The sequence below is a fragment of the Amblyomma maculatum genome, chromosome 1 (genome assembly GCF_055883805.1).
Source record: "Amblyomma maculatum isolate TAMU_Amacu chromosome 1, ASM5588380v1, whole genome shotgun sequence".
NCBI lineage: Eukaryota > Metazoa > Arthropoda > Arachnida > Ixodida > Ixodidae > Amblyomma > Amblyomma maculatum.
The window spans coordinates 350,124,534-350,152,085 of record NC_139344.1 but is presented as its reverse complement, the minus strand read 5'-3'; the positions used below and the strand labels follow the sequence as shown (position 1 = coordinate 350,152,085).

At 46.9% G+C, this 27,552-nt stretch overlaps 1 protein-coding gene across 1 annotated transcript; it reads left to right on the top strand.

The window, feature by feature from the left end:
- Positions 1–16,861: 16,861 nt before the first annotated feature.
- On the top strand, positions 16,862–17,575 carry LOC146207739 (uncharacterized). Its single transcript, XM_084577488.1, has one exon. The coding sequence runs from the start codon at positions 16,862–16,864 to the stop codon at positions 17,573–17,575; it is 714 nt and encodes a 237-aa protein (XP_084433614.1).
- The last annotated feature ends 9,977 nt before the right edge of the window (positions 17,576–27,552 follow it).

The following is a 27,552-nucleotide window of genomic DNA, read 5'->3' as shown; positions in this document are numbered from 1 at the left end:
TGCTCATAAAACACTATCCCCAGAGATAACCCTAGAAATTTACATCATTCGTAATTCCCCTTAGCGCTTCCCAGCTCATTAATTGAAATATTCTCACATGTACAATTTTAATCACGTTGCTTGATTTTAATCGGTTATTAAAAATACGCTCCATAAATAGGTATCCTTTCTCGCAACAATGGCACAAAATGCGCCTTCAGGCAAAATGCGCCTTCAGGTCTTTCCAAACCCCTCGAGCGCATTAGCTGTATACCCTGACCTGAATTCGCAGGCCACAATGCAGCACAAAACCGACACGCCAGGAACACAGCAAAACGAGTCACGCGCTCAACATGCGACACAACCACGAAACAAATGAGACAAGGAAAAGGAAGAAAGATCTCATTGATCCAAAATTACAAGGGCGCGTCGTGTCTGGCAGAGTCGCAGCCCGCGGGGGAGAATTGATCGGGCTGCGGTCCTCTAAGCCACCGACGCAAGAACACGACCTAGACGGGAGATTAATGAAAACTCTGAGGATAGCCTGACACTTGCGTGCATTTATACCTCGACTCTCGCTTTGCTCCTAGGAGCCTGTATTTCCGGGCCGCTGTTTGCGCCCTCCACCAATCCATTCTTTCGATCTGCATTCGCAACTACATTTGGTTCTCTTACATTCTAGGTTTTACTGAAACTATCATGAACTGCAGTACCAACAGTCGTAGGACCTGCTTCAATATTTGTACATGTTCCTGTATGTTCCGCCCATGTGTAATGTATGCCCGGTCAACGGGGTTTTCTTCTAAACCATATAATGGAGACATTAGAGACCCTCTAAAATCGAAACGTCTCTAAATGAGAGACTAATGGTTGTCTCTACCTTGCACATACTCATAGCTTAAAGGGTGTATTAACTGTTCAGCTGTAATACTAAGAAACAAACCACAGATGCCTCGTTACTATCGGCAAAGTCAGTACGTTTAAGTGTGCGTCTATCAAGATGACTAAAAACCAGCGAATATTCTTGCAGAAAGCCAGGTGGTGTACTCCTCAATAAAATTAAATGCTTCTCCTTCTCTCTCTCTCTCTCTCTCTCTCTCTCTCTCTCTCTCTCTCTCTCTCTCTCTCTCTCTCTCTCTCTCTCTGTCTCTCTCTCTCTCGCTTTAAAGAGCCATTTCAATTGTTTCGCCGCTCACTGATCACATGCCGATGTAATTGTGGCTGCGATGTGCTGCATTAAAACACATTCGCGACCCAAGGACAGACCCGACGACCTCAGCCGGAAAGTGGGATGATCGTTTGCAACACATTTAGAGTGAAATTTTGTCAATTAAACAACCATTTAAATCATGCAGCAAGCTTAGGTGTAACATAGTCAACGAAATGGTGGATTGTTGCTCGAACGAAAGCCAGTGGTCGTCGCCGCGGCCGATTTTCGGTGGAAGCGAAAAGTAGGCCGCCGGTGTACTGTAAGATGTCAGTGCACTTTAAAAAGCCCCAAACGGTTTGAAATTTGTGCAGCCTTCCTCTGTGGCGTTTCTTGTAGCCTCAGACGATTTGGCAGATTAAACCCTACAAATAAAACCGAAAAAGTCAATCGGCTAACTTATGGGTGCTTCTCCGCAGGCAGAATGTTAATGCGGTAATGCACGCTTTACAGGTTAAACCCTACAATTAAAACCGAAGTCAATCGGCTAACTTATGGATGCTTCTCCGTAGGCAGTATCTTAATGCGGTAATGCACGCTTTACAGGGGAACGAAAATGGGAGCAGTGCAAATACGCAAAATACCACATAATCTCGTCAGAGGTATGCATTTGACTTCACGGATCTCAGCCTCACCGAAACGCCAGATAAACTCTAATGAGCTTCCTTGTCATGAACCCCACCGGTCCGAAGCTGAGATTCCTTCAGGTACCGTAACCCCCACTTTGATAGAAGACGCTAACATTCTCAACCACCCGTCAAACTCATTATGGGAGGAGCGATTCAACCCTCATGAAAACAAGGAAAGTATTTTTTAATACTGACTTGGAATACTGAATAACACATTACACGTCGCGAAACCAATAAAACAGGAAACTTTATGAGATGTTACTAAGTCCTGGAGTGCTTATATGACTGTTTTATGTTAATAATTAAAGCACCAACGGCATGTAAAGGGACATCATTTATTCGATATACGGTCACGTGGTAATGACAAAGCCGTAGTCGCGAAACGAAGAGGCTAGCGTTGCACTGAAAGAAACTCTTTCCCTGGCTGACTTGCGCCTGCAAAAGAATAAACCAACATCGTGGCGTCGAAAGTAGAAATCATGATCATCGGTCATGGAACTGCGCTCGCTTGTCGTCGAACTGTGAAATGCCTACTGCGCTCCTCAGATCTCGATTTAAAGACAGCGAAGAAACATCTAGACAAAGCCACGAAGGTGACAAGAAAGAACTGGAATATTATGAAAAAAGGCGCTACTTGTTGGAATCATTTGAAACTCATCTCGGTGCATCTTGTAGGAGAAAGAAAATGATAGCCGCGTCTCGCGGCACCGAGCGTGAAAAAAAAATGCAAAAGAGCACGTGATCTTTTAACGGTGATAAGGCTGCATGTCGGCGACTGTTTAAAACAACAATAAATACAGTATTCAATGGCTCGCGGCAATACTGTACACCTACTTCAGCATGCACGCAGTATAGCGTGCTGGAATTATTTAGTGCATGGCGTTTAGTAATTATTTAAATGTTATAAAAACTGTGCTCACGCTAAACATGGACCTTTTTGTAAGTTAGTTTGTTAGTTAATTAGTTAGCTTAATCAGTTAGTTAGCTTAATCAGTTAGTTAGCTAGTTAGTTAGTTATAGTTGGTTAGCTAGTTAGCTAGTTAGCTAGTTGGTTGGTCGGTCGGTCGGTCGGTCGGTCGGTCGGTCGGTCGGTCGGTCGGTCGGTCGGTCGGTCGGTCGGTCGGTCGGTCGGTCGGTCGGTCGGTCGGTCGGTCGGTCGGTCGGTCGGTCGGTCGGTCGGTCGGTCGGTCGGTCGGTCGGTCGGTCGGTCGGTCGGTCGGTCGGTCGGTCGGTCGGTCGGTCGGTCGGTCGGTCGGTCGGTCGGTCGGTCGGTCGGTCGGTCGGTCGGTCGGTCGGTCGGTCGGTCGGTCGGTCGGTCGGTCGGTCGGTCGGTCGGTCGGTCGGTCGGTCGGTCGGTCGGTCGGTCGGTCGGTCGGTCGGTCGGTCGGTCGGTCGGTCGGTCGGTCGGTCGGTCGGTCGGTCGGTCGGTCGGTCGGTCGGTCGGTCGGTCAGTCGGTCGGTCGGTCGGTCGGTCGGTCGGTCGGTCGGTCGGTCGGTCGGTCGGTCGGTCGGTCGGTCGGTCGGTCGGTCGGTCGGTCGGTCGGTCGGTCGGTCGGTCGGTCGGTCGGTCGGTCGGTCGGTCGGTCGGTCGGTCGGTCGGTCGGTCGGTCGGTCGGTCGGTCGGTCGGTCGGTCGGTCGGTCGGTCGGTCGGTCGGTCGGTCGGTCGGTCGGTCGGTCGGTCGGTCGGTCGGTCGGTCGGTCGGTCGGTCGGTCGGTCGGTCGGTCGGTCGGTTGGTTGGTTGGTTGGTTGGTTGGTTGGTTGGTTAGTTAGTTAGTTAGTTAGTTAGTTAGTTAGTTAGTTAGCTAGTTAGCTAGTTAGCTAGCTAGTTAGGTAGTTAGCTAGTTAGTTTGCTAGCTTGTTAGCTAGTCTGCTGGTTTGCTGGTTGGTTAGTTGGTTAGTTTGTTTGTTTGTTTGTTTTGGCAGAGGTGATGCCATTTTGGCGAAGCGCCTGGCTCACATATCTTGACCCTGCCCTTCATGCTCTTTGTGTACGTAACACTGCAGCAGCTCCTGTGTGCACTGGGCTGCAGCTTCTCATCTCGATTATAATATATTTTTGCACTATTACTATTTCATTCGATGGCTTCGTTACAAGAATGGGTAGTTTTACTGGCCTTATGATGTGTCTTCTCAGGAAATACTGTTGCTGGGGCCCCTGCGTGTGCCTAGAGTTATCTATTGAACGTCTAAGATTGCGCTATGCCTTCCACACAATTGACTGATTGAAACGTGCCTTTATTTAAGGATCCTAGAGTGCACGTTTGATCTAGGCATCTGCGCGGGCATCTGGCCCGACCACAGTCATGGCGGCCGAGAAGGGTGCTGGTTCATTTGGTTTCGATTACAGCAAAGCTTGGCTCTTTGTCAGCACCGTCAAACTCTCCAAGTTTTCTAATAGCAAAGCGACGGCTGCGCTGTCGAGGGACAGTGGAAGGACTCAGTCGCTGTAGTTGGTCAGGAGGATGGCAGCATGAATTTCTGCGAGAGCCCTTCTTCGAATTCCACAATATAGATCGTATGCTTAAACCTAATCTCAATAAAGAAATAGGCTACACTTTTGTACATTTGTTTTTATTGCGTTAGTATACTCATGGTAATCGCTGCTCCCAGCTTAAGCAGCTTTTTTATATTTACGTTACAGCTTTGTGACCAGCACTTGCGTGAAAGCGACCTCGTATTCACGACAAACTACACAGAGTGTCGTCAAGGTCACCGTTCTGAGTAATATCTCTGCCTACCATTCTTAGCTTTATCTATCCATCTAACAATAAATGTGCTCTCAGATAAATTTTGTGCCTGTCTTAATGTTTATTCAAGTAACTCTGAATGGAGGTGAAAATTTTCTCGCAACTTCATTTCTGCCATTGAAATAAATGCCGGGTGGATTGTGTCAAACTTTTTATATACTTCAAAAGACTGGCAATAATAAATAACACAGTTGACAGAAGTATAACCCTTTTCATCGCTAGCATTAAAATTTTCAAGAGGAAGCTCCTAGAGCAGCGTTGCATATAGTGCATATGCCTTTCGCGCAGGTACCAGTAGGAAAACAGAGAGAATGTGTGTATGCTTTGTTGAAGCACAATACATAATGCGTTCATGTGCAGTAGTGCCCTATACGGATGCAGAAAGTTCAGCGCATTGATTGTTTCTTGTAGCTGTACCACCTTCGCAGTGATTTATTTTACATGACTACATTTTTTCAGCTCCAAAAAGTGCAGCTCCAGCGAATATTTGGAACAATGTTTGCAGTAGTTAATTAAATTCGAGTAGCCTTTTTACTCTGTTAATGTTCATGCTTGCGGAAGCAGCCAAATGTTTTCATTAAAGTAGGTAGGTATTTTTTGGTGTCTGGTGTTGCACAGTGTACGATTGCGACCTTCCAGTGCGTGCTCACTGAAATATTAATTAGCCATACTCTATCGGCTTTTTTTAATTATTTCACAAAAGAAAACTTAGTTTAAATATGTGACTTCATGCACAAACAAAGCCCAAAACCTACCTTTCGTTTTTGAAGTTAATGAAAGCATGAAAAAGGCCATTTTTATTTTATGAAAGATTATTGTCTAAGAAAACTTGCGCTGCTCTCAAGGCTGCAGACGGATGTCAAGGAATGACGGCCAGACATTTCAATTGGTTAAAACTTCTTCACGTTTTGCTTGGTAGAAACTAGAAAGAATCGTTAAGACTTAGTGCCCATGCCAAACCACACTATTTGAATGTACATTCTTATATTTGAAAATAGCTTTGAATCGTTAACTGTGCACATAATAAAACACACGCGCTAACACGCGCTAAAATATATTCTTCCCAAAGCTTCTTGCCCTTTCTCAATACTGCACTTATGTCAGCCATAATTTGTTTCATAAGTTTTAGTAAGTGAGTCATCTGTTTTTTTTATTGTTTCTTTTTGCTTTTTAAGGCCGGGCACGAGAGTGCACAAAGGAAACATCTCGGTTTTAATTTTCAGGCATGCTTGGACGCAATAAAGAACTCTCTTTGATCTCAGGGTGCCCGTCGACAGAGGCTTCAAAGTGCACGTGGATTTTGTATGACTGCGGCCTTTTCTGAAGCATAATTACTAATGACCAACGAAGCAGCATATTGTTTCTTTTGTAATTTTTTGCATGAAAAACTCGGATCTCTATTTGTTGAGACAGATTACATCCCAACAGAGCACAGGCGTTAATTAAAAAATATATTACCGTTATTCAAATAATTTCCCAATGTGTCCACCGTTCTGAACCAAACTGCAATAGCCTTATAATTGAAAGCGCCCTTCTACTTAAAAACAGTTTATATGCTTAATTATTAGTTACTACTCATCAATTGGTCACTAAATTTAGAATGTAGAGGATGAGCAGTAACATACTTGTTTAAAAAATCTTTTTTTTTTCCTTCAGAAGCTCAGCTTTGCGCAACTGGAATGACCGATCAATAACTATTAGATTGGTAGTTAGATTGGTAATGTGTTAGCCATAGTCCGCGCTAAACATTTTTATTGCATAAGTCTCTTTCAATTTTGTAGTCGGCTCCGTTCTTTCGTGACTGAACTGCACTGAAATCAGGGAGTCATCGCAGCGTAATATTATCTTCTTGAACATGGAGGGTCAACTAGGCGTCAAGCAAAACATTGACACATCATAAAGGCCAACTTTTTGGTCATCCTTTTCATATATCTTGCATATATCTTAGTGTATGCATTTATAAATCTTAAACATTGTTTGCTCAAACGCTAGAACGCCCACACAAAAGAACATGAGAGCCTAAATACACGAAAATTGTAAGGAGCTCAACGACACCCCATTTTAATGCGTGAAAAGTATCACGCTTTCGGTTTGATGCCTTCTGACTGAGTCAAAGAGTACAAGAGAGATACTGGCTGAAGCGTTCCGACTAAGTCGGGACTTACTCTCTACTAGAACTTAGCGACACGACCAGATTTAAGCCGTTAAGGCCACAGATGTCGCTTCTGCGCCGTCGGCCTTGTAACACACCTGGTGCAACGCGTGCCATCGAATGGCAAGGATAGAGTGATGTTACACCACGGTGTCAAGGTAACGTGGCCCCTCATTGGTCATAAGGCTATCGCTGATTTTTCGCAGTACATAAAATCAGACAAAGGCGCCTCCTACAGAGAGTCAATAAATTGCAGTCGGCAACTCACATCGCCCACGCTGTCACTGAAACTACCATTACGAAAAGGGTAAATGTCCTGTATTATTCCCCATATCTTTAAGGCGACTGCTCCCAACTTTCGCTCATCAGGCGGTCAGCTTTTACAAAAATATATTAACACACAAATAAAATAAACTCAAGAGTAAGCTCTAGACTACAACCTTCAGAATTTGTAGTCCATAATCTTTATACGATTTACATGCTTCCTGAATTCAGGGATAAGCCATTCTGTCAAGGAGCTGGCCTGCCGTGGTACCAACTTCCAGCCATTGCTATCGCGACAGACCCTGTTAGAACGCAGCTTCTTAGGCACTTCAAGAGCAGGATAAATATTAATTTCCTCTGGTACAAACGCTGCATTTGCTTTAATGTGCGTTTGAGGCCGTAAGCTCGATAGGTAACGGTCTCTGTGTCGTACGAAAACGGCCCTGCCATGTCACCACGTAGCTCCCACTTTTCTCTGCAATCATACGCGTGGGGAGGCCGCGCTCGACTAGCTCGCGATCAAAATACCCAGAGCTAACCTGTCGGTCCAATCCGAATGAGCGTCCAGACTGATTGTATACAGCAGCGCACAGGATGGTCTGCGCCTGTCTCGCTCTGCAACAATATGCTGCTCCGAGCCCACTTTGACCGTCGGAAATTCCAGCCCGGCCGGATTAGTCTCGACGCCAGCCGGTCTGAAACATTCACCCTGTAAGCCGCCCCACGTTCGAAAGCGGAGGCATTGTCCAGGGCGCCTCGGCTTAGGAGACCGTTCCATCAGGACTTAGTGGCGGTAATTCCCGGGAATGGAAGTCCCTCTTGGTCGCTGCAGTCGCACAGCTATCAGTTGCCCAGCCCTTCCCGAGAACAACGCAAGGAGGTTCCGCACTGTGTCACGTCCTGGAGTTAGCGGCCGCGTCATTTCACATTTTCGTGCCGCGAGTGCGAACTACCTTAGCATCGCAATCTTGATGGTGGAAGGAAAAACGAAAGGAACTCTCAGGCCATCGAACAGCTTGCTTCGCTCTGCCATTGAGAATCTAAGGCTTAAGTTGTACATGTAATCAGGCTCGCCGTTAATACTATGGTAAAAATCATATAAACAGTTGAACTCCAACCTGCATGAAAAACAAGCGCGCTGATTAGAAAGCGATAAAGAGGCTCAGCAATGTGGTACGAGTATCCATTCTCTTTTGCAGGAAAGATGATGCTGACATCCCCCCCCTCCATCCCCCCCCCCCCCCCCCACACTCACACACACCCCGCAGCGGTGGTGCAGTGGTTAAGATGCCGGAGATACTGTGCCGGAGTACCCGGGTTCGATACCGACCGCTGATTGCTGTGTTTCGATGGAGGCGAAACGGAATTGCGTCCTTGTGCTGTGCGATGTCAGTGCACGTTAAAGAATCGCATGTGGCCGTAATTTCCGGAGTCCTCAACTATGGCATCTCTCATATCCTGAGTCACTTTGGGACGTTAAGCCCTACAAACCAAACGAAACCAAAACTTCTCTTTCAACGACATGATCAGGCCGATAGCATAAAGATTCTTCTCATACATGCTGCGCTGCTTAGTTGTACACGGACAAAGGAACTGGACAAACGCTGAGGTTAAGCACAACAACAAGGTTAAGTGTACAACTAAGCAGCGCAGCATTTATGAAAAGATGCTCCAACTAGCCGAGTCCCAAGCACTTCTTAGCATGAAGATGAACTAAACCAAAATACCGATCGAAGGCACCGACGCTTACAAAACCAAAACTTCCTAACTGAAAATTATGCTGAGCGCTTGTTAGTTAGGTTCCAGAACTTTTGTGCCATGACCCCGTCCGTTTTTCGCCCGTGGTAAATGCCCCCTAAGTTGAAGCCCACTGAAGTGCGGCCGCTTTTTATTTCTTTGGGAGAACCTCCACTGGAATAGAAAGCATCCATTCCTTATAGATCGCTACCTCTGTAACTACGTCAACAGCAAACCCTGGCTATGTTTAAACTTCTGATAAATGAAGCATTTGTACCCATACAGTAAATGTCCATCAATATCCCGTGGCACGGCCACTGCTATCGCCGACGTCAACATTACCATTATCGTACAACTGCAAAAAGAGAGAGAGAGAGAATAGTTTATTTGCATGAAAAGTAGGAGACGTCGGCCGGTAAGGCGCTAAGATTCCGGCCTGCTACATCCCAAATCGTTGAAATGGCATCCACTGCAAGACAAAAATCGCCCCAGCTGTCATCTTATTAGTGGCGTTCAGGGTTAGCAGCGGCCACACTTATAATACCCTCCCCTCCCTCCTAATTAGTCCTCCAATTACTTATCCCACCTAAGTACACTGCATTTGTTATTTTAATCAATGCGTAAGTGTTAGGCTTCTCATGTTGAAAACATCCGTCCGTCCTTCTGAAACCTCGGTTGGCAAGTGAAAAAGTAGAGATAAATATCCCCTTCACCGCTTCAATTGGATGAGAAGAGACAAAGAGAGGGTGAAAGACTATGGTTGGCGTGTAGAGGAAAGTGCAAAAAGGATACAGCGGGATAAGCAGTGGTTGCTGGAATAGGTCAGGAGAGTGCAGCGGAGGTCGACGAGTGAGGCAGTGATTGATGGGCTGGATCACGCCACCCGTTCGCACGGCCTGAGCCCATTAGCAGCAGCTGCTGCTTGGTCGCGCTGATCGTCCGTACATTTTGTGCGAATGCAGTGATACTCTGACCAGCACGGACCAAAAATTTTGTCCGCTCGTTCTTGTTTGTGCGATCGCTGTGACTGGCTGAGCTGTTTCACGAAGTCACAGCCACGTGGCACAGGGCAGGTATTTCAAACTCAGTCCGGTATAGCGACTCTAACACGCGAGGCTCCACGAAGGGTGTTTTAAATTCGCCAACCAGCATAAAGGGTGATGAAGCCTATGACTGACCAATGACTGACTACCTTCTGAAGTACTTTCGTACTAAAAAATAATAATAATAGGTGCGAATTCGAACAGGTTAAGTTCGAAACCGGATACTCGCGTTCAGTAGCCGAGCATCTTAACAGCTGAGCCACACCTTTTTTTTATTTTTCTGGATTTCCTGTTAATAAAACATACAGTGGGGCAAAGACTAAAAGTATAATACTTTTAAGGTGAAAGCTTTTCTTCACTCATAGGTGGCGTATACAAGGAGAGTAGACCTTTCAAAGTTCTAATGAAACCACCCACGTAGCATCGACACAGGTTTTGGAACTGAACTGCACCAGATCCTTAGATCAGGTCCGGCACTACCTCAAATAGCTGATAATTTCCAAAACCTGTATGGATTCCCTGTGGGTGGTTTTTTGGAACTTCTCAAGGCCTACCTATTTTCGACGATGATTGACTTTAATGATGGCGTATATGTGCAGACGGTTGGATATATATAGGCTGTAGTGTAGCGCCAATCTTAACCCATAGTTATTTGGCCCGTTTTGACATCTCGCTAAAAGAAAGATTGGAAATTACCTATGTGACCAAAGTCTTCAGGTATGTTGATGACATTTAAGTATTTTTGAATGTTACTCCCAATCACAATCTGCAAGATGTAGCCGCTAAAATTTTGGATTGCTTTAGGCCACGTCCTAAAGCTCTCACATTTACTCATGAACTACCGGACAGCAACGTTATTAAGTTTCTAGAAATCGTTATATCTTTTCATAACAACGGCCACATTTGCTGGACCTATGCTCCATGTACAAAGAAGACTTTGCTACCATACAGCTCACGCCACTCATGGCTAGCTAAAAGGAGTATAGTTAACCTGTGTCTCAAGAACGCGTTAAAGAAAAGCTGCTTTCACATCATACAAGGTAGTTTTCTGCAACAATAGCAGCGTTTAACAGGACCAGGGTTCTATATGTACATCATCAAAGAGATCTCTGAAAAACTGCTAAAAACAGTAAGGGTGAAATAAACGAAGTAAGAAGATAGTGAAGAAAAAAGAAAGATTGAAGTCATGTCTTCCGTGCACACGTGCAACCATCAAAAATGAAAAGAATTGTGTCAGTGACACGTCTATAACCTTGTTTGATAAATAATTTCAGTTCTTAAGCTCGTTAGGCACTCATAGATAACTAAGCGTGCTATGACGGACATTTCATTTTCCTCGTCATTATCATTAATTTTTCGTGACATGTGAGCATGCGTTGCTTCTTAGCTGAAGGGTATATATGGGTGTGACTTTCTTAGAAATAGACACCGTTGTCAACCAAGCGTTGTCCTGTGCACCTCTCTACGTCTGCGTCCTTCAGCTGGTTTTAATCTCTACGATTACGGTGTGTCTCTCACACGTAAACTCCAGAAACCAAACCAAACCAAACCAATAGCAGCGTTGACAATAGCAGCAATGATAAGTAGGCTGCAGTTAACGATACTGGTGGTAGTAGCGATAACAGTTATGATAAGCGACGACTACAACGATAATTAGAGTAACGATGACAATGACGATGCAGTTAGTGTAAACAGCACTGCAAAGTGGCTTTCGTCATTTCCGCTCTTGAGCACACTTGAGCGCCGTCTTGTAATTTTGTTTTTGTATCGCCGACTTCAAAATCTCCTTTGCCACGGAGTGGGTGCTTTCATTCGTTATAACCAGATAGGCTTAACTGTGGTCAAAGCTCCACCATTTAACACGGCTGCTCCGGGGTGCAAAGAGGCTGTCCACATATACATCATCGCCACCACCGTGGCCTCCGAATCAAGCGTGCTGTTGCAACGGAGCAGGTCGCTAAGCCCAAGGTTAAACCTCAGCCATTTGACGCGGTGGCTCCCAGATGGCGCCACATGCACAGCTGAAACTGCAGCACACCTGGACCATATGATACAGAAAGTTTGTATCAGGTAAGTATAGTGTAAAAAACAATAATTAGTGAAAACGTTAGCAAAGAAGATGTACGTCCCGACCCGCAGAAGACGGCCGCTACGCCCTATTCCCGCCACCCACAGACAAGAGATCAGTTCGCAGATTCCTCGCACTATGTGCCTATTATAGAAGGTTTATGAAAAATGTCGCATGTATCACCGAACCACTCAAAAAATTAGCTAGGGCTTAGCTTTAATTAAGCCCGGTAGGTTGCGAAAGCCATAATAACATGGCTGCGCTAAAGTTCCGTTGCCGTTCTTCTTCTGTTTCCTGAACGCGTCGTTGCCGCCTAGTTGCATTCCTACGTCCTTTGCTGCTGAGTGAACACGTCGACAAAAAGTTTTTGCTGTTCAAAGTGTCCATTACATTCCATTTGGAGTCGTCACCGGTTGATGATGATTCAAGAGAAGCGCGACGCGCGTCTAGCTGCATCTTGAGCGCGCCGTCGAGCGAGACGCTGTTCCCGTTCTTAATCTGTCTGCAGCCCGCTGTCGTTTCCTGGCTTCATAAGACAGCTTGACTTTTCTTTCTGTTTATTAGGATGCATAGCGAGTACCTCAACTGAAAAAGTGCGAGCATTTATATACTCATCGTTTTACTCCTCCTCCTCTCAACTGCGAGAGAAGAGGTGGCAGCAGCGCCTCCACTCGGTAGCAGCGCGGCTCCAGCTGCAGCGCGCCGTGCCTACCGACCACCGCCACCCGACGACGAGACTTGGTAGCCCATCTCTCGCAGCTGGTATGACGTCACAGCCATCTGGGGTCATTAAAGGTCAAACGCGCCTACCGACCGTGGCTACGCGAAGGGCTGAAAATGGGACTAGTATTGCTTTCGCAATAAAAACTTACAAAGGCAGACATGCCGTTTAAATGGAAAGTACCGCAAGCAGAAGCCTTCAAGGAACTTCAGCGTCGCTGTAGTCCACTACCTATCGCCCCCCCCCCCCCCCCCCCAACCTTCTGCTTGTCGCGAGCCATGCGCCACCGAAAAAGAGACAACGAAGACGTCTTCTTGGGACCGATAAGTGCTAGCAGTTTAGCAGAACCCCAACGCTCGGACACTGAGTTGAAAGAACTAGCGGATTGCCTACAAAGAAAGACCACTTCCACTCCTGCTCTGTTCAGGCGTTATTTGGTGCCGTTCGCCTTAAGGAATGGTGTCCTCGTGAAGAACTTCGCACCCAACAGGCCCTCGCAGCTACTTATCGTGCCCAAAACCCTCAGACAGGAAATTCTGCAGGCGTTCCACAATGAACCCAAAGCAGGGCATCTCGGGCTTGCTCGCACGTTGCACCGGATCTAAGAGAAGTACGTATTACCGGCCACGGTTACCTGCCAACGTTGCTCATTACGCGAAAACGTACCGTGAGTGTCAGCGATGCAAGACACCCCCGATGAGACCTGCTGGGCTAGTTAACCCGATATCAGTCCCGACTGAGCCATTTCAACAAATAGGGATAGACCTATTTGGCTCTTCCCTACTTCATCAACGAGTAACAAGTGGATAGTATTGGCGATGGATTACTTGACCCGTTACGCCGAAGCAAATGCCCTTCCAAATGGTACAGAAGCAGAAGTTGCGAATCTTTTCGTCGAAAGCATCTATCTGTGACACGGCGCTTCTAAAGTGATCATCACTGACAGAATAGCATTTACGACAGATCTCATGAAAGCCATTTTGAACTACAGCCACACAAATCATCAGAAGACAACTGCGTACCATCGGCGAACAAACGGAGTTACAGAGCATCTGAACACGACATTCTCAGACATGCTTGCCATGTACGTCGACGACGAACACAAGACATGGGACTCCATACTGCCCTATGTGGTTTTACCCTATAACACCGCCGTCCAGGAGACGACCAGGGCGACCCCGTTCCAAATTGTGTGGAGCAGGGAGCCCACGACCACACTCGACACAATGCTTCCGCACGTCACAGCCGAAGACGATCTCGACGTCGCCGCTTACATTCAGCGCGCAGAGGACGCCCGACATCTCGCCCGACTGCGCATTAAATACGAACGCACCTTGCGACAACGCGACATAGAGTACAAGCCTGGAGACTAAGCGTGGGTTTCAACGCCGATACGCCGTCGCGAACTGAGTGAAACGCTCTTGCGGCGGCACTTCAGCCCATACAAAGACCTTCGACGCATCAGACAGCTTGACTACAAAGTCACCTCGACGACGCGTCCATATTCCAGCTGCGCCGGGCGAGCCCAAAAATCATGCATGTTGTGCGCATAAGCTTTATCATGCGCGCTGAAAGCCCTAGATGCTTTTGCTAATGTTTTGTTTACCTTTCTCTGTTTATTACGGAAGCGTCAAAAGGGGGGAGGGGGGGTGTAGTAATGCCTCGAACCATTGAAATCGTTATTTATTGTTTTTCAACAGCCGCCAGCATGCGGCCTTATCACTGTGATTGTAGCACAAGGAACGATTTCTTTGTTCATGCTCGTTATCGCCAAACGTGGCTTTATAATTTTCCTTATCGCACAATATGCGCCTTTATGTATCTCGAATGATTACATGCACTCGCGTCTGTTTCCATAATGTCCCATTTTGTTCTGGTTGCCATTGCGGCTTTATCGAGATGTTTCTTTGCTGGCTTTAAATCGAGCACTGAGAAGCGCAGCGCGCATTCATAGTTCGACGGCCGACGAACGCGATTGCTCCTTTCCACGCCACCATGTTGCTTTATTCTTTTGCGGGCGCAAGTCAGCCCAATGAAGAGTTTCTTTCAGTGCAACGCTAGTCGCTTCTTTTCTCGTAATATGTGTTGTGGGGCTAGTTGGTTCGTGCTTGTTACTTATACAAGCGCAACAAAGACGACACAACAGACAAGAAGGACAGGACGGGGCGCCCTGTCCTGTTCTTCTTGCCTGCTGTGTCGTCTTTGTTGCGCTTACAATACGTATACGACCTTTTTTTCCCGCCTGCAGCATTCGTCACTAACATGTGACCCTTCATGTACGACATATTCCTTACCTGCATCAACGGTTCAGACATACAGCATTCACCACACGCGCCAGGGACAGTGAAAATAATTAAATTTTGAAAAATGTACCACGAAAAATAAAAACAATTGGTTTGATTTGGTCCGGCCAACTTGCGCTGTACTAAGGTATGAACGAATGCCAGTCTGGTCCAACATGAATAACGCGCTGCATTCCTTCGCGCCCGTCTTCCCGCCACTGGCGACTTCATCAGTGAAAAAAAAAGTATCAGTACGCATTGCGGCGCATAGGAAACATCAGCAGGCGCCATGTTAGTGAACTTCACAGCAGGCCTCCGAAGTGTTGCCCGCGTGCAAAAATTAGTTAACGCCGATAGTTAACGCCGCTCAAGTAGTTTAAAGACCCTTTACAGTGCTCCTACATCGTTTTCTCGATGATAGAACTGTATTTTCCACAGGGCCACAAACAACTTGTTAGACGGAGCAGAGTGCGGCGTTCGTTTCACCGAATGCTTGGTATTTATAAGGGTATCGTTCATTGCTTCCTAACAAATGCCCTCTTTCAAAGTTAAAGCCTAGTATCTACGCGAGAATGTTGAAAGTAATATATGTTCCAACTGCTGCAACTTGTGCTGAAAAGAGAGACCACTCTGGGAATTTTCCCCTCAACTGGACCAAAAAAATTCACTAATAGCTCATCCGTAGTAGCCACACGTAACACTCATCCATGTCAGTCCATTATAGGCAAAGTTTCCCTCTCCCTGTACCGTGCCACTTGATATGGCACGCGCTGTTTGCTGCTTTCAGTCTGCTAGGCGACAACGCAATCCGCCGTAATATATTCCAAACGAATATCTAATACGAATATTATATCTGGTAATATCTCTGTAATGCACGAAGATTTAACCAGTAATGTGGCGCCTAATATGTGCACTAGAATTGACTGAAAGGCGGGGCATACTGCTTAGATTACATAAAGTTTATTTACACTTGCTTGACCTTCCATGATGCCAACCGTTGAATTTTCGCTTACATCAACCATGTGTTCACGTGACAGCACACCCGCTTTTTTCTCCATAGTTCTGGCGAACTCTTAAAGAAGAAAAAGGAGAACACTTATACTCCGCTCTTGGGGAATGCCGAGATAGGAACATGTGGTGCTAATTACATGTATTCACTCGCATATAATCGTAAAACATTATTTTATTTAAAAGACCACACGACCTACTTATAAACATCCGCTTGTTTAAAAGTCGTACAAACGTTTCGTGGTGCAATGTTTATGGAAATTCCCTATGGTTGAAAGACTTATGATAAAGAAGTAGTTACTCATTAGCGTCCACCCAAGCACAGCTATCCGCCTAGAAAGAAAAATCCATCCCGGTCCGGAGTTCGAACCCTGGAGCACTGTCTGTCCGCGGCAGCCACTCTACCCAGAACGTTTCTTGCGTGGCCTAGTCGATAGTGTGCTTGGCTCGCAGATTAAAGATCGGGGGTTTAAACCACGCATAAATATTTTCTTGAAGCAAAATCAATTACATTACGAATCAAAATCATTTGAGGCATGCAGCGATCTTTAATTCACATTATATTTTACGTTTTAACCACTTCCAATCCATGCGTGACGTCATGTTTAACGTGTTTGTGTTTGGCGTATTTGAAAGTTCCACGCGCGGTCCCGTGGTTGTGACGTCACGACCATGTTGACCAATCAGTATTTTTCATACCAACTACTCAGTAAGTAGATGACGGCGGCGTCGGCTTTACACTCTCGCGTAAAATCAAAATTAGGTGAATGTAAACTTCCTAAAATACATCTGCGCACTGTCGTATTTTTATAGCGGTCAATCTTGATGGCATCAACCTTTACTTCGCACGCAGGTACGTCAACGACCTCTTCTCGCTCGACGACCAGATGTTCGCCTACGTCTGGCTGTCTGAAATGTCACACAACAATTTCAACAGCGTCGGCCACCTAGATGGACCAATAGAGTTCCTATTGAGAAACCTTTCAGCCAGATGAGCGCTTAGGAACACTGCGCTGATCCTAATGAGTGACCATGGACTTCGTTTCGGCGCTCTCAGACGCACTGAGTTCGGCCGCGAAGAAAACAAGACCCCATTCTGCTTCCTTGCGCTGCCGGAAGACTTCCTCCGCCGGCACCCGGAAGCAGCAGTCATCTTGGAGGTCAACCAGCGTCGCCTGATCACAGCCTACGACCTGCACGCGACTTTTCTTACGCTGGCCGATCTTCCCTACTTCGAACCAAGAAACGCCGAACACGGCGTCAGAATCTTCAAGAGCGTCTCCCCAGAAAGAACGTGCGCCGACGCGTCGATTCTGCCGGACTACTGTGCCTGCGAAGAGTCCTTCCAAGTGCATGCGAAGCCCACCACGGTCCGTAGGCTTAGCCGAGCCGTGTTGGCCCACATCAACGCACGGGCGAACAGCGCTTTTCCGGGCAAGTGCTTCGAGTGGCGCTTAGACGGCGTCGACAAGGCCGTCATCTCTAACGTCGACGGGAGGCGAGGCGAAGAACTGCACTTCAGCCTGACCTTCCGCACCGCTCCTGAGGCGTACTTTGACGTGCACGGTTCGATTCCCAGAAACGAGAGCGCCCAGAATGTGCACGTCGACGAAATAGAGAGGCTCGACGTTTACAAAGAACAAACCGGGTGTCTGCCCGCGCGGCATCCTGAGCGCACGGTGTGCAGGTGCAAGGACTTCCTTGACGCGAAGTCTACACGCTCCAATGCGTTGTAAGGAGAGTAGATTTATGACATTCCCACTAACTGCGTCAGAGCGACAGATATTATTTTATTGTTTAGAATATTCAACACGTTCCAATCTGCTAACTCCTCATCGTACCCATAGCAATACGGTTTCGTTTATAACAACTGCAACGCGAATTTCCATAGCGATTTTACTGCGCTTAATAAATCAAATTTCAATCGGCTTCATTGAATAGAACACGCGCTTTTTGCCAGGCACAGAATGCCATATTTCTTGTTTGGTACTTGCTGAGTGTGTGCAGAAAATAAAGAGCAGAAGCAATAACTTAACAGGCGTCTGTTCGGCAAAATTTATTTCGTATTTTGGAAGACGTGTGCGTGCATACTGACACTCGGCAAGTAATCAAGCAATATTATTCTCCCAGTCCGATGAAGGAGCCAAGTTTAGGCTCATATATTTTGCTCAAATATTCCGTTTATAGCCTGCTGTTTAACAGCCCATCAATAGCAGGCGACGTTCCGCGAACTCGAGTTTTTTTTTTTTTTTTTTTTTTTTTTTACGGGAACTTTATTACTGCAGTTTGTTCCGTTGTGTTATCAAGCTTCTGATCTCTGTGATATGGTATGTGGTGTTTTTTAGGGGGATATGTCACCTCCCAGTTGCGCTACAGGCCAAAGGCATGCTTGTTGCTATTTTTCCCCGCTTGCAAAAACGCGGACTACAACAGCGGTGCCGGGGTTTTCTACACGTGAAGCTGTCGCGATAAAGGGAACCTGAAGAAATTGACGTCAGCATGCGGCAAAACGCATGCGGCGAAGTCGTTATCTGTCGTGCACACTCAACGCTCCCGATGCTGCTTCACACAAGCTGTTAGAGAAGCCGAAGTGCAGGAGCGCCTGTTTAATGTCTACCTCCTAGGATTCTTATGCGCACACACAGCACGCAGGCGATTTCTCATTTTGCCTAGGCCGTCGTGGCCGAGACTACCCCGTGCCATTAGGCTGAAAGCTAAGTCTACTACGCCACCTTGACGGTGAGCTTGTTATCGCACAAAATTTTGCCTACGAGCGAGCAAGATCAAATCTGCCTTTCTGGAGATCAAGGCAACAGGGTTGCGTTTACACGACTTTGTGAAGCAGCATATTCACGCATAAGAAAATAAGGCGATCGTTAAATGCTACAGGATGACGACAGAGAGAGAACAGAATGAACAACCCTTTTCATCTTATTCTGCGAGCCATGCTATATTTGTCAGCCGATACAAGACAACTTTCTGCAAAGAAGCCCAAAACGAGGTTGGTTTCTCTTGATTCGTCAGCAGCGGTGAGTCGCTACTTATGTTAGCGCCCGAAATTTGTATTTTTATGCGTTTGTATTTGTAACGTGGTAGAGTCAGACAGTTAAAATTAGCTTTTTTTAGCTTTATTTTTTATTCTTGTTAATTTTTTAATGACAATCTACCGAAAGTTTAATTTATCTTTTAGATATCATATTGATATGCTCAGGAACCTAGATTGTTTAGAAGGCTACGCGATGGCCTCTCTTTATTGTCTGCATTCGACAAATATCTAGCCTGAATCAATTGTTGCGGTGATACGCATTGCAGAAAAATAAATCCGCACGACAAACTTTCAAGCCCCAAATAATTCTGACGCTTCCTTTCTTCTTCTGCCAAGGCTCAAAGGTAGCCACATCACCAGAAGAAAAGCTGTGTGCTAAGCACTGGGTTGTCCTTTGACGGCTCTTTCAACATTTCGCCACGAACGGCCACCATGAGGAAATATCCATTTCAAGGCAGCCACCTCATGATTGCGTGCCGGATTTCTTTGTTTCACGTACACTCTTTCAAGGTGCACGGGCAAGTACCAGCGACTTGGACATAACGTGCTAATAGCATGACGCAGTATGGCGTACTTTACCAATACTACTGACATAACGGGCTCTGGAGCACATAGTTCAGTTCGTGGTCGTGAGCCTGCAATAACAGCAATGCAAAATTTACAAGAATTATACCTTTAATTATTCTTCTAATCAACATGTTACATCGCATATCGAAAATCAAATGCGACAACATACTAAAACAGAACATCAGACGCACACTGCGATCCGTTAATTGCACCAGATGTTCGGGACCCCGTATGACCTTTCTGTGTCCCTTGCACTGCAGACGTGTCCCTTATCCTACCTCACCTCCTGTGGCGCGCAGACACATGTTTATTGAGCTTATAAATTAGTTGTTGTTTTTTTCTGTTCCTTTATTACTATCGCTCAAGGAAAAAAAAACAGAATGGGAAGAGGGAGAAAGTAGGAGACCTCTCATCAGAGTCGTTTCTTACTGTATGGAAACCGTTGTAATGGGCGGCCGCCGAAGTCATTAGTTTCGGCAGAGACCGTTCGTCGTGGAGCAGGCACTTAAGGTCTCCTTTTTTTTTTAAAAAAAAAAAAAGAAAACCCGGAAAGAACTTCGAAGTGGAGCGAGCGATCGGTGATTTGTGTAGCTGCCGTTCGTGAGCGTCTTTTCCCCTTCTATCTTACAGATTAATCGGAGGCTGCCTCAAACTACAAGGAGAGTAAGGAAAAGAAAACTGTCCTGAACAACAAAGTGATCAAAGAGGTCTGAGCCGTTTCATTGCTTGCCCTGGCTATAAATACACTGATCGAAACTATAGCGAACGCGTTTCAGGAACACGTTCCGCTTGCTCTTCGATCACTGCACATCTTTTTACTGCCCTGCCATCGTGTATATGTCACCAGAACGTCATGATGCTATTTTTTGGGTACAATAGAGCTGTATTTACCGAAGGGCTCTCATCATGCTATCTACAGGCACAGGCTCATGTCACTGCACACGTGTCCATAATGTCTTGTCAGCAGCATGGAAATGATGTCGTCCTCTTTAATGTCTGCTGACATCCGGTGCATGGATATAGAAGGCTCCATGGTCTAGTGTCATGTTAATATCTGCTTCGCTTCGTTTTTTTTTTTTTAACCAGCGGACCCAGCGAGATACAGTCGCGTACCATGATAAAGGTAGTTGCAGCACATTTTCCCGAGGAAAGCTCTCGCGCAATACGCAAGTCAAGTACTCTGTCACAACGGTCAACAGAGGCGCAGGATCCCCTTTAGGGTTACCCGCCGTCCCTCTATGAGGTTTGAGAACACAGTTAAAAGCTAGGCCGGTCAACCCGTGAAGTATGTGTGTCAATAAGTTCAAAAAACTCACTTCTTTTTTACAAACAATTGGATATTTATAGCTAGTAGTCCAAGTTACACTGCATAATAATTGAACGCGATAAAAACCGCCACGACCCGATTGTGATAAAAAACCACTCGGTAAATGGCAAGAGGGAAAACCCTACAATGAACAAAAAACTGCTATAGAAGAAGACTGTAAAGATAGCAAAGAAAGTATCCCAGATATAGTAAGTATGGACAAGAGTTACACAAAAAACACAGCCTAAAATACTAAGCCAGATCAAATGTTTGAACAAAGGCGAAAGCAATATTCAATTAACCGACAGTCTGCGTACAAGAAGAGAGTGAGAAGTTTAGGCTTAAACTGAACATTAAAAAGACAAAGATCATGGCGTCTTGCCCTATCAAGTCCTGGAGCATCAATGGACAAGAAGTGGAAGCTGTGACAGATTTTCTCTTCTTGGGCTCCAAGATTGCCCCGGAAGGAGACTGCAGCCATGAAATTAGGAGACGCCTGCTTCTGGGAAAGAGAGCAATGCTTAGCCTTGACCGCCTAGTAAAGAGCAGAGACATTAGTCTGCCAACCAAGATCCGTATAACTCGTGCTATGGTCTTTCCAGTTGTGATGTATGGATGCGAGAGTTGGACTGTGAAAAAGGCTGACCGCCGAAGAATTGACGCGTTTGAATTGTGGTGCTGGCGAAGACTCTTGAGAGTTCCTTGGACTGCCAGAAGATCAAATCAGTCGATATTGTCGACCATAAACCCTGACTGCTCATTGGAGGGTCAAATTCTAAAGTTAAAGCTCAGCTACTTTGGTCATCTGATGAGAAGAGAGGAGTCGCTGGAGAAAGATTTGATGTTGGGAAAGGTTGAGGGTCGCCGGAGAAGGGCTAGGCAGCGAACGCGATGGTTAGATGGCATCCTCGAGGCACTGCAGATGAAGTTATGTGATGTTAGGAAGAGAGTGAGAGACCGGAAAGCGTGGCGTGACATGGTCCATAGGGTCACGAAGAGTCGGACACGACTGAACGACTGAACTGAACTGAACTGTGGCAAAAAAGAATTCTCACGGCTTTCTTATTTGATGAGGCGTCGTAGTCGCAGGGTTGATTGCTAGCGGCGACTGTACAAGATGAGGATGAGGAGAAACGATCAGTTGATCGCAGGCTCGTTGAAAAAACAAAAACACTTTCCCAGAGCGAGCGGCCGGGAGAGTTGCTCGAGAGACTACGTCTCCCCAGAGCGCACTGCCGCGGGCGCGCTGCGGTCTGCCTTTTTTTATACTCTCGGCTGGTTGCGCTGCGGCCCATCGTCAAGGACGCGCGCTTGCCGGTCGCTGCACCGGAGAATCATGTCGAAGTATGCTCGGAGGAGCGGGAGATCCCGTAACTTCCGCTCTATATGTGAGGCAGCTTGTGACACACTCAGTAGACAAAGGTACTGAACAAAACAATGAGGTCACCACTGCCTCGTGTCTGAACTGGAACTCATACGCTCACGCGCTTTATAATGAGAGCGAGTAGGATTTATTTGCAAATAAGGGCAAATATGATAGTCCGTGAATGATTTTATGACCTACTACTCGGCACCGGGGTAGAAGGAAAGAAAGAGGGTTATGTCGAGTGACGAAAAAAAAAATGAAGGTGAAAATGTATACATATATACTTCAATAACAGTGATTGCAACCGCTAGTTCAGCCTCGCACTGCTCAGGAATAGGGTGCCCCGACTACCTGGACACTCACATGCCACGTATTACCCTCTAGCATTACCTGATACAGATGTCGCATGCATTGGTATATGATTTTTGCACTCTATTATTCGTGCTTGAACACAGACGCAATGAAAATGCCTATTCGCATAGCGTGGAGGCCATGTGAGCGCCAAAAGAGCTCGACAAATTGTCTTTCATGTTTGATTAATTTTATTCGCCTCTTCATATCTTACCCCATGAAATTAATGACGGGTATACATCTCCAATGCCGCCTCTGCATGTTATGAGAAAATTGCTGATGATTTAGCGTGAATAAACCTAGCGAGTAAGCGAAAGCTTCGTTACTAATAATAACACTTGGTAAAGCTCTTTATTTACAGAAGAAGAAGCCGGCAAAATGGAGAAAGAAGATTCGGAAGACGCCAAGAAGAAGAAGAAGAAGACAGAATAAAGAAAGAAGGAAAAGAAGATGGGAAGCACGAATATTCGGAAGACTCCACGAAGAATAAGAAGAGGACGGGGCTCAAGCGCGGTAGTAACTTGCGCCCGGCACGGTGACCTTGGCTTTACATGGTGTAGTGAAGCTTTCACTTCAAAAGTCTCAACTTGTCAACGCGATGACGCCAAATTGTCAGCGCCATAGCATTCCGAAATTTATCCACCTTGCACTTCACGAGGCTAAGCATTCACCGTGGTGGCGTTGGGTGTGTGTCGGAATGTAAGCACGTGAGCGCGCTTTGTCGTAGCCGGAGAGCGCTCAGCCGCGTGCGTCATACCACAGACGGCGACGTTCCAACAGTCTCGAATTCAAACGGCCGTTTGAATTCGAGACTGTTGGCCGCACTGTCGCAGCAGCCGAGCTGGAATGCTCAATGACTTCGCCCGTCATTCGCAGAGTGACCGGTTGCTTTCGGCAGGTGCTTTCGCCGAGCACTATTCCTTGTTTCTCAATACCCCAAAGCTAAAAACAGGATAACGTTCAAATACGCTTGTTCGCGCCTACGTCAAATAGTGTGTTACCGGAAATTTATATATATGGAGACAAAAATACCGTCCTTGCTCAATAACACTGAACAATATCCATGAATAGCTCGAGTGCTCGTTAATATCTTTAATATTTTTCAGCAAATAAAATCCCCCTGATATTATTCGCAATAGCCCAAGTGTAATTAGCAGTAGCGGAGATACTCGTTTGTTTCGCCAATGTCAGCAGTTCCGCTTTTAGCGCACAACAGCACTCCATAGTGGCATTCGCAGTACCAGCCGGCAATGCAAGATCTTAAAGCCCACGAAAAGAATCTGCAGACTCTCAGGCGGGAAACCGGCTGCAGACGACAATATTCATAACAGGGTTAAGCCTGCGGCGGAGTAGCGACGAAGACGGCCCGTGTTAAGCGGCCCGCGCAGAGCTCGGGCGCCTTGATTTGCGCTCCTCGCGCGCGTTCTTGAAAGCAGCCCCCTCTCCCCAGCGGGCGAAGTGGTTCCGCGGTGCTGGGCTAGCCGTGCAGCCGTAGCTGACGCCGTAGTGAGAGCGGCGCTTCTATCTCCCCTAGACAGACGCGAGGGAGCAACTGTGTCTGGCTCTGCAGCGTATCGATCCAGCGCTCTCGCGCGGAGAATTCGGGGCCGCCACGATGCGCGCCCGAGGGAAGAAGGGGTCAAGACGGAGGAAGAAGTGGGCCAGGGGGGCTCTCGCTCAGCCCTGCCCCCCTTTTCCCTCCTAGGCCCGTTTCCCCACCAAACGAAGTGCTTGGCGCAGTATACACAAACGCACACACGAGGACTGGTTGGAGGCTCTGCCACCGACAGCCCTGCGCGCGAGGTTGCGATATATCGTAATGTAACGGCGGCCGCGGAAACGGCCGAGGGCCCCGGAAGTGGATTAGGGAAAAAAGGGACGCGTTGTGTGTTTCGCCCGCTCCGCAGCTGCAGCGGCGACCTCAATTTTGGGGAGGCCCAGAAGGATATTACGGAACGAGAGCCCTGCCTTTCCAAATGGCTGTGGAGAGAGAGGCTCTTTATGAACCAGCAAGAGACGTTCGACTGCTAAGCAAACGGCGGGGATGGCACGTGGCAATAGGGATAGCTTTGTTTTAGTCGAGCCTAAGGACGATTTTTTGGAATGAAAGGGTTGACTTTGGGGCGCCCTAAGTCTTCCTAGGCCTGCTTTTTTAATTCATTCACCGTAGCTTCAGCAGTAAACGGCGAAGTCAAAAACTAAATCTTACTGTGCTTGAATAGGCTTCAGAAGTATATCGCGAATGGTTATATCTTAAACGCTGATTAAAAGACAGTTTTTTAACACCTATATTCACTACCGGAAGGAGAAACATCGCTTCTCTAATCGCAAGAATTTAATTAATGGTGGGTGTGGTCTGCTAACGGAATAGAAGTAGAAATATTCGTAACACCACTGACGTGGTAGTTTATTCACGCCACCGCAGCGATGCCAAACGTCACGCAGAATGATTCACAATCTTACCCGAGGCAAACACTCGTTTTATCTTCGGTTACATCACTCGAGCTGTTGCTTAGCTTCATTTAAAGCAATTTAATGTTTTTTTGTACGGGACGGCAGCGTCTACAGCTGAAGTCTTGGGCGAGATGCCAGTACTTATTTATGGAACCAGGGCACTTTCTCCCTCTGTACGTACATACAAGGGAGAATTTAAATAAGGAGACGTACTTGATTTGTACATTCTTGCACGTGTACCTGCGTTCTAAGCAGCGAGCACTCACTATCTCACTAACTGACCTCACTCACTAACATAAGAATAAAGTAAGCGCCGAGACACAGAAAGATTCATCGATGTATTATAGCACCAGGAAAATAGGTTTTTCACTTCAGATTTTCAACTCGAACCTTGTGGTGCAGTGTAGCTTCACGTCTTTGTTCGTCTCTATTTACAGCATGCAAATAGATTTTAAAAATATAGCTCTGCTCGTGTGACAGGTGATCCCTTCTAATACTTTAACCGCGCCACTCCGGCGACCAGCCAAACATCTTCTACGCTATAGAGAAGCGCCTGGAACTGCTCCGTATGTTCTTCTGGTCGTTTATCACAGTTCGCTGAGTCTGTTTGGCCTCGCGCTTATTGCGAGTGTGTATGCGCACTAACTTCCCAGCTTGAAACATTAAGCACGGAGCTCCGCGTGCCGCAAGTCTTTCGTGAGATCTCCTAGTTGTAGGGCGAGGCTCACTCGATGATTAATGGCGCTGGAGATATTCTCGCCGGCTCCGCTCGCAAGGGATCCCCGCAAGTTTCCTTGCCGCAGAATAAATACACAATGAGCGCGTCCTCGGCACGATTCGGAGCCATTCCATATGTTCTCCAAGGAGGATGGCGCATTTATTGGCGAAGTAAAAGAGAAAAAAAAAGGAGGCGAATATGTTGAGCAGGAAATATTTGGTCGAAGTTGACATTGCCTTTCTATGTAAGCTCCCACACAGGTCTGATCTTGCGGCTTCTGAGAAATCTTGGATAGTGCTTGCTTCTAAAGCATTTACAAGAGCGAACTTTCTGTTACACTCTCCCTATCCCCGTTCTAAAAGGAGAGGACACGAAACGTTTTCGCTTCATTTGATTCTGTGTTTGCCCGTGACACGCACATACAGACATGCATGTACAGAGACGCACCGTGGCACAAAAAGACAGGCACACACACATGTGCGTGTGCGCGTGCGTGCGTGCGTGCGTGCGTGCGTGTGCGCGTGTGCGCGTGCGTGCGTGCGTGTGTTTGTGTGCGCGTGCGTGCGTGCGTGTGTTTGTGTGCGCGTGCGTGCGTGCGTGCGTGTGTTTGTGTGCGCGTGCGTGCGTGCGTGTATTTGTGTGCGCGTGCGTGCGTGCGTGCGTGTGTTTGTGTGCGCGTGCGTGCGTGCGTGCGTGTGTTTGTGTGCGCGTGCGTGCGTGCGTGCGCGTGCGTGCGTGCGCGTGCGTGCGTGCGCGTGCGTGCGTGCGTGCGTGCGTGCGCGTGCGTGCGTGCGTGCGTGCGTGCGTGCGTGCGTGCGTGCGTGTGTGCGCGTGCGCGCGTGTGCGCGTGTGCGCGTGTGCGCGTGCGCGCGTGCGCGTGCGCGCGTGTGCGCGTGTGCGCGTGTGCGCGTGCGCGCGTGCGCGTGCGCGTGCGCGTGCGCGCGTGCGCGTGCGCGTGCGCGTGCGCGTGCGCGTGCGCGTGTGCGTGTGCGTGTGCGTGTGCGTGTGCGTGTGCGTGTGCGTGCGCGTGCGCGTGCGCGTGCGCGTGTGCGTGTGCGTGTGTGTGTGTGTGTGTGTGTGTGTGTGTGTGTGTGTGTGTGTGTGTGTGTGTGTGTGTGTGTGTGTGTGTGTGTGTGTGTGTGTGTGTGTGTGTGTGTGTGTGTGTGTGTGTGTGTGTGTGTGTGTGTGTGTGTGTGTGTTGGCACCCAGCCTTTCCTGTATTTCAGAAATATTCAAGGGAAAAAAACCGTCCATTACCCGTCTATCCAACACTTCCTATGTGGAAAGTACTGCGCTGGAATAACATACACTTTGCTTCCTCTGGTATACTTCTAAACACAGGCGTTCTTTTGTCACAAAGAAAGACCGTTTGCTTATGTTTGCTAACGTTGACATTTCGGCATTCCTCTGCCGCTAAACTTATTGTCTCGATTAAGAAAAATTTAATCTATCATAAAGCTTTGTTGACAAGATTTTTAATTCGCTTGGAAACACACTTCGCAAATCATTACTGCCTGCAGGAAAACAAAAGGTTTTACAAGAAGGATTAACAAGAATTTGCGAACAAACCATGACTACTTTGTTTAGAAGAAGTTGAAAAAAAAATTAAAAAGCACGCACTTTTCATATTTGTCAAAGTAGGGCTCAATACTGCATAACGCTGTTTCTTTGGACAGAGCACGCTGGCTACAAAAACAAAAAGCGCTTTATATCAAAACTTCTGGGTCCGAAGGGCGCCACGAAGCTCAAAATTCAACGACAAAAAAAAAAAAAAAAAACCTTTTGATTACGTGCGTCTGCCAGGCTCCAAGAAAATCTCATCACGTCTTCAATATTGCTTCGTCGTTCTTTTATGAGCTCAGTGATCGCGTTCGTGAAAAGTAGAACGAAATGCCGCAATCATTA